We start from the raw sequence: 7,623 nt of genomic DNA, 5'->3' as shown, positions 1-7,623 counted from the left end.
GCCAGTTGAACTACCTTGTACAAAAATTTGGAACAAAGGTAGTAGTGGCAAGGGACTACCATGTTATAATATGGCTACCCCACTAATAAGACCAAACTTGTGTAGATGAGAAAAGCTCGCAAATGGTATACGTAACTAATGTCATTAATTAAAACATTGATAACCTGAATACATGCACAGTAATTATACAAAGTCAAAACTAAATTCTTTAGTTACATTATCTTTGTCATAATTTTAAATATAATCATTGTCTTGAGTGTTAGTTAGCCTATTGATAAGGATGTCTGATAGGTTTCTATAAACCGACAATCTATTAGAGCATAAAATAGCAGTAAAGCTAATTATAAGTTTCTATAATCCTGAAATATTTTCCAAGAACCAAGTTAGTTGGCTAGGAAAAGACAAATTAGAGAGGCAACCATGGCAGTTGACTTCACTTGGTGTTTTATACCTCGGACTTTCTCGATCATAATCAGGGGTTCTTGCTAAAAATTAATGGATAATAACCAGAGCTGGCTGCGTTGACACGCTTTTTCAATATTTGATCAAATCTGACAAATACTTATATCCAGCCATGACATTACCAATCCTCTTCCTTTGTTCCCGGTCCATCTTGTGAGAAATATGAACTCACATTGTGGAAAACCACAACTTCAACTTGAAATATAAAATGCTTTGAACAAAAGGGTAATGTTCAGCATATATAATTTAAATCGTTAATCCAGACTGTTGATGCATTAAACAAAGTAATATTCTCATCCATGATTGAAGGCCTACACTATATAAAGGGTTGCGATTCATACTTAGCGAAGCAAGCATAGACAGTTGATCTTATAAGGGAGGACAAGTGCTGCACACTGACACAAGATCATGGGAACTTTAGCAGGGGCGAGGCACTGGCCTCGACTCATCTATGCAATGGCATTTTGCCTAATTGCTATCAATGTCGCTGGTGATGAATGGCCTTACCATGCATCCCAGCCAACCTACTCCTATCCACCACAGCATGCAGAATACCCACCTTACCATTACAAATCACTTCCAAAGCATTTAGAACACCCACCCTATGATCACAAATTATCTCCACATGCTTATAAGTTTCCATCACCTTATGTCTATAAGTCACCACCACCACCATCTTCTTCTCTATCATCTCCATATGTCTATAAATCCCCACCACCTCCATATGTGTACAAGTCTCCTCCTCTACCATCTCCATCACCACCCCCTCCTTATGTCTATAAGTCTCCACCACCTCCATCTCCTTCACCTCCTCCTCTATATGTTTATAAGTCTCCTCCTCCACCATCTCCATCACCACCCCCTCCTTATGTCTATAAGTCTCCACCACCTCCATCTCCTTCCCCACCGCCTCCATATGTCTACAAATCTCCTCCTCCACCATCTCCGTCCCCTCCACCTCCTTATATCTACAATTCCCATCCTCCTCCATCTCCCTCACCGCCTCCACCATATGTCTACCAATCTCCTTCACCACCACCTCCATATGTCTATAAGTCTCCTCCTCCACCATCTCATTCACCACCTCCCTCATACATCTACAGGTCTCCACCTCCTCTGTCTCCTTTGCCACCCCCACCATACGTTCACAAGTCCCCATATGTTTATACGTCCCCACCACCACCATATCCAAAACCATCCCCTCCATATGTTTATAACTCTCCTCCCCCACCATCTCATTCACCACCTCCGTCATATATCTACAAGCCACCACCACCTCCATCTCCTTCGCCACCCCCACCATATGTTCACAAGTTCCCATATATGTATAAGTCTCCACCACCACCATCACCATCACCACCTCCTCCATATGTTTATAAGTCTCCTCCCCCACCTTTCCACTCACCATCCTTGCCATACATTCATAAGTCACCATATGCCTATAAGTCTCTGCCACCACCACCTTCTCCATATGTTTATAAGTCTCCTCCTCCACCCTCTCATTCACCACCCCCTCTATATTTCTACAAGTCTCCTCCTCCTCCATCCCCTTCGCCTCCCCCACCGTATGTCTATAAGTCTCTTCCTCCACCTTCTCATTCGCCACCTCCACCATATGTTCATAAGTCACCATATGCCTATAAGTCTCCACCACCACCACCACCTCTTCTATATGTTTACAAGTCTCCTCCCCCACCTTCCCATTCACCACCTCCTCCATCCCCTTCGTCTCCCCCACCATATGTCTATAAGTCTCCACCACTTCCATCTCCTTCACCACCACCTCCATATGTCTATAAGTCTCCTCCCCCACCATCTCATTCACCTCCCCCATATATCTACAAATCTCCACCTCCTCCATCTCTTTTGCCACCCCCACCATATGTTCACAAGTTTCAATATGTGTATAAATCCCCACCACCACCATCTCCATCACCACCCCCTCCATATGTGTATAAATCTCCACCACCACCACCATCACTATCACCACCTCCTCCATACATTTATAAGTCTCCTCCCCCATCTTCTCACTCGCCATCGCCACCATACGTTCATAAGTCAACATATACTTATAAGTCTCCATCACCCCCTTCATATATTTATAAGTCTCCTCCCCCACCTTCTTATTCACCACCTCCTCCATATGTCTACAAGTCTCCACCTCCGCCATCTCCTTCGTCTCCCCCACCATATGTTTATAAGTCTCCTCCACCCCCATCTCCATCTCCACCTCCTCCATATGCTTATAAGTCACCTCCCCCACCATCTCATTCATCATCTCCTCCATATGTCTACAAGTCTCCACCTCTTCCTTCACCTTCACCTCCTCCACCATATGCTCACAAGTCTCCGTATATCTACACTTCTCCTCCACCTCACTCACCATCACTACCACCTCCCTATATTTATAAATCTCCTCCTCCACCATTTGTCTATTAATCATTTCCGCCTCCACATTATGTCCACAAAAATTCACCATTTTACTTCTCCTACTTCTATACCTCACCACTTTTTCCTCCAAAAGTCTATTAAGTTAGTTAAACCAACTTAAATTGTTTCAATAAAATTAATCATGTCACACATTATTGCGGTTTGTAATTGGGACTTCACTATAATAAGGTGTACACTAAAGAGTCTTATTGTGACCACCAAACACATGGATCAATTGACAGAGAGTTGTTCCAGTTTCACCAGTGGCCTTGAGTTCTGATCTTTGGTATTCAGTTGTGTTAAAACTTGGTACTGAGAGATTTGTCGCTCTTTTGGTTCTACCCAGCTCAAATCCGGATTATGCTTAGTCCTCTTATGTCAGTGTTCATTTATAAGTTTATTTTTGTTCTAGACGTTTTTCATGTAATTTTATATATTTGCATTTGTTGTGCATTATTTTCCATTTCCTTGTTTGCATTATATCCTATTCAAAATAAAAATTTTATTTGATAATACTTTACTATTCTACATAATATTAGCTGTCTCTCTCTATTTATTTACTTACCATTATCTCTGTCCAATTTCCACATTTGTTTAAATAATACATTGGTGAAACTGATGAAGAGACATTGAGGCGAATATGAAACTATGTATAAAATTTTGAAATATCTCTCTCCCAATAACTTGGAAACATTAACTAATTACTCATACAAACAACATGATGAATGCCCTAGAAAAAGGAATGATTATTATGAAATTTCAACCTAAGAAGAACTCAATCAAAATTCGTCCTAATTTATGTCGTAGTTTCCATCTTATGATTGGAATATATATGAATTAAGTAATTAATCTAATATAATAAAATAAATTTCATTCTTCATACCATTGTTGTAAAACCCGGCCCGACCAGGCCGGGTCAACCCGGAACTCGGTGAACCAGTCATCAGACTGATTCAGGTTAAGCATTGGACCAGTCATGCATCAACCCGGTCAAACCCGGCCAAACCCGGTGACCCAGTCGGGTCATGCATTTGAAAAAAAAACCAAAATTGTTTCATCTTATCAAAAAAATGTAAATCTCATTTTAATTTTTTTTTGTAATTTTATTTACTAGTATACTCTTTTACAATGACTTCTTAGTTTCCAATACTGAAGTAATTTGTGGAATGATAAATTAGAGAATGTGACATATGTTATTTTAATGTAGTTGAATTTGAAAACTATGAGTTCAATGTCATTGAGAGATATGTTTATGAGGATTCTGAGTTGCAATTTAAATTGACATAGTAATAGTATGCACTTTTATTTATTTATGCTTCATGCTTTTTAGCTTATTTAGTGAACCTTGTTTAATTCATTTTAGATATGGAGAATATAATTAAATTTATATGTTCATATTTATATATATTTTTATATATCTATATATATACGGGTCAGCCGATCCGACCAGTGACCCACCGGTCCGACCAGTGACCCAGTACCCCGACCGAATCGATGCCCGGGTCGAGTTTAACAACAATGCTTCATACAGTTTCTTGATTTATTTATTTTCTTTAAGATATGTAATTTTACTGTTGAAAAATATTTTTTTGTTTAATAAAAAAATTTAAATTCAATAATTTTTTTATGTTCAAATTTCCTTTTCCTCATTTTCGTTTTTATATTTCATATTAATCATTTATTATTATTTTTATGCTAATTTTTCCCTATAAATTTAAATTGTGTATACTCTCAAATTAATTACTTTAAAATTCACCTTTATATATTAAATTAAAGTATATTTTTTAGGTGTGGCTTAACTTCTAATTCTACTTTTTCTTCATTTTTATTTTTTATAATTTTAAATTTAAATTTTTGAACTAATTATATATATCTTTTGCATAATTTTAAAAATTTCTATATTATATATTTTTAAGACTATATATGCCTCAATCTTTTCCCTCAATTTTTCATTTGGATTCACTAATCATTGATCTTAATTAATTTGGAATAAAAATATTATTAAATATTGATGTTGATATTAATATTCTTAAGACTATATATAAATTAATTATGCGTACTTCCTTTAAAATTATTTTTTCTCAAATTATTTTTTGAATTTTATTTAATTTTAAAAAATACATATATGAATACCAATGTAATTATAATTGAGGCCATTAAAATACTCTTAAAAAGTTAATTTTCATAAATTATGGCAATTACTAACAAACTAAAACTTAAATGCAAATACATTCTTGTCACAAAATAAAATAAAATAATATTTAAATATAATATATTTTAAGCTTATATGAGAATGTTGTGGCAGGTTGTAGTGCAACATCATTCAAAATTGTTTAATGAAACATTATAAAAGTTGTATATTTCATATCAATAACCAACTAATAAAATTTATTGTAAGACTAAAAAATATATCTTTAGGGTTGAATCAGGTGTACTGATCAGAATAATTTTACCTGAGATGACCATAATTTGATAAAGCTTCCTTTGCTGGTGATTTGATGTAGTTTTACCCATGGGTCTTTAATGGAACAAGGTGAGGATGTACCTCCAAGACACTTCGAAGCTCGAGTCAGATATTGTGTAAGCAAATTTTAATACGTTGGAGAGGATGTGTACCTTTGTTTGGAACACTTGTATTTATAGTGAGGAATGACGGTAAGAACTCGCACCGTTAATTAAGGAAATTAATTAATTAATTAATTATGTTAAATTAGGAAATAATTCTATAATTGACCCTAATAATTATTATGAGGCTTTAGTAATTATAGTAAGTGGGTAATAATGCTGAAAGTCGCTTTTCTGACGAAAAGTGAAGATACCGGTTCTGCTAGTCGGTATAAATGTGTACCGAAAAAGTATCCCGGAAAATTATAATAAGTACATGATAATTCCTAGAATAATATATAGGACTTGTAAAACGAGTTTCAAGTTACAATAATGAGAACTGGTGCCAGAAACTGATACTGGCTATGAAAAGCGCGTACCGGAAAGGTGCTCCGAAAAATATTATAAAAATATGATAAATCTTAAAAAATTGAGTAGGTTAAGAATCCTGAGTTTGGGATTAAAATCCTAAGCGTAGCAATTAATGTTAATACTGTGTGTTTAATTGTTAAGTGACTATATATACTCTTATTTGCACAAAACCCTAGACAACTCCTTCATGCTACGTGACTTGTTGAGGGTGGCTGACCAGAAATACTGTTCTATTGGCTTCTCTTCTCTATTTCTTGAGGTTTGAGGTCATTTTCTTCTTGAAAACTTCTCCTAAACACTTGTGGTGAGTGAAAGTGGGCATTGGGAGTGTGTTGGTGGCCTTGTTCTGAGTTTAGGGTGTTGTTCTTTTTGTGTTGAGGTGCTGACTTGGTTGTTTGGGGTTGGTGGAGCCATTGTCATGGCACTTGATGCTCCAAGGAGTGATCTGTGAGTGCAAAGAACCCACATTTGTTTACATTTTCGTTTTCTTTTCAAGTCAGAATCTTTAGGAGCTTCAAGTGAGCTCCAAGAGCCTTCCGTTGCTGAGTTTGAAGCCTTGGGTAAGTGTTGAACCTTTGATCATGAGTTTTGTTGAGTAAAAGAAGTGTCTTGGCATGTTTAATGAGTTAAGCAAGTTTGTAATCTGAGTATGAACTTAAAACAGAATAAAAATGCATGCTTTGACGTTTGGAAGTGTTAAAAATGGAACCTTGGATGGATATCTTCGTGAAATGCAGAAGCTGCATTCTGTCGCGAAATATCCAGATATGGATATCCGGATATGATATCCGGATATGGGGTCCTTTGATATCCGTATATGGATATCCGGATATGATATCCGGATATGTCCCTGACAAATATCCGGATATTCTGGGATTTCGAAAAACAGTAGCTGCACTGTTCATACAGTAGGCTATTGGGGGTTTGTGGACCCTAGATTGATGAAGTTGAACTTATGTAATAACTTAACTAAGTAAGAATCTAAGTGATTAAGGGCTTGTGGCTTTGTGAGAAGCCTTAAGACGTAAAACGTAAAAGAGAAGCGTTGTCTTTATGTTTATGCTTATGAGCTATGTTTATTGATATGATTGCTGGTCCAAATCAGATTGTGATTCTGCTGTGTTTGGACTTTGAGCTTGTGTGGACTCTTGAATTGGATAGTTAGCTTAAAAGGTAAGCTTTCGTGTCCTCGGTTTAGTCATTGTTGGTTCCACCATTTTCCATGGGGGGATGGTTGTATGCATGATGTGTTTTCGTGTACTGTTTATTTGAAATGCTATGGAGCTGTTAAGTGCAATTGCTTATGATATGTATGTAGTGTTACGCCTACAGGAGGCCAGGGGGCGATCCTGTGGGCGGGTGCAGTGAATGGCTAGTACCGTATGGGTTTATGGATTCCTACACTTCTATGATCAGTAGAATAGTTAACACACATGTCATGATTATATGCTGCATTGCACTATTTTGAAAATTATATTGTTAAACTGCTTTTGAACTTATATTGCACATGTAAGTGAGCTTGGGGTGGAAGATCCTTGAGGACCCCTTGTCTTACTGAGATTTCTTGTTTAGAGATCTCACCCCACGTTTGGGGACGCTTATTTCAGGTTCAGGTAATTTGGGGGATGATGCCTCTGGCGGCAGGAGGCCAGAGCTGAGTTAGATTATGTTGTTATCATGTTATTATGATGTATGCTGACATGATGTGGACTTGGTTGTTGTTTATGTTCCCTGTCATTTATGATTATTGAGTTG

The 7,623-nt window shown here is 36.9% G+C and overlaps 1 protein-coding gene across 1 annotated transcript; it reads left to right on the top strand.

Annotated features, from left to right (window-relative positions):
* Positions 1–870: 870 nt before the first annotated feature.
* LOC133284849 (extensin-2-like) lies at positions 871–2,901 on the top strand. The gene has a single exon (XM_061481959.1). The coding sequence runs from the start codon at positions 871–873 to the stop codon at positions 2,899–2,901; it is 2,031 nt and encodes a 676-aa protein (XP_061337943.1).
* Positions 2,902–7,623: the final 4,722 nt, after the last annotated feature.

This window comes from Gastrolobium bilobum, unplaced genomic scaffold, assembly GCF_033153095.1.
Source record: "Gastrolobium bilobum isolate Gb01-03AN ecotype WA unplaced genomic scaffold, APGP_CSIRO_Gbil_v1 utg881, whole genome shotgun sequence".
NCBI classification, from domain to species: Eukaryota; Viridiplantae; Streptophyta; class Magnoliopsida; order Fabales; family Fabaceae; genus Gastrolobium; species Gastrolobium bilobum.
The sequence above is the reverse complement of the archived record's forward strand: the minus strand, read 5'-3'. Positions and strand labels throughout refer to the sequence as shown.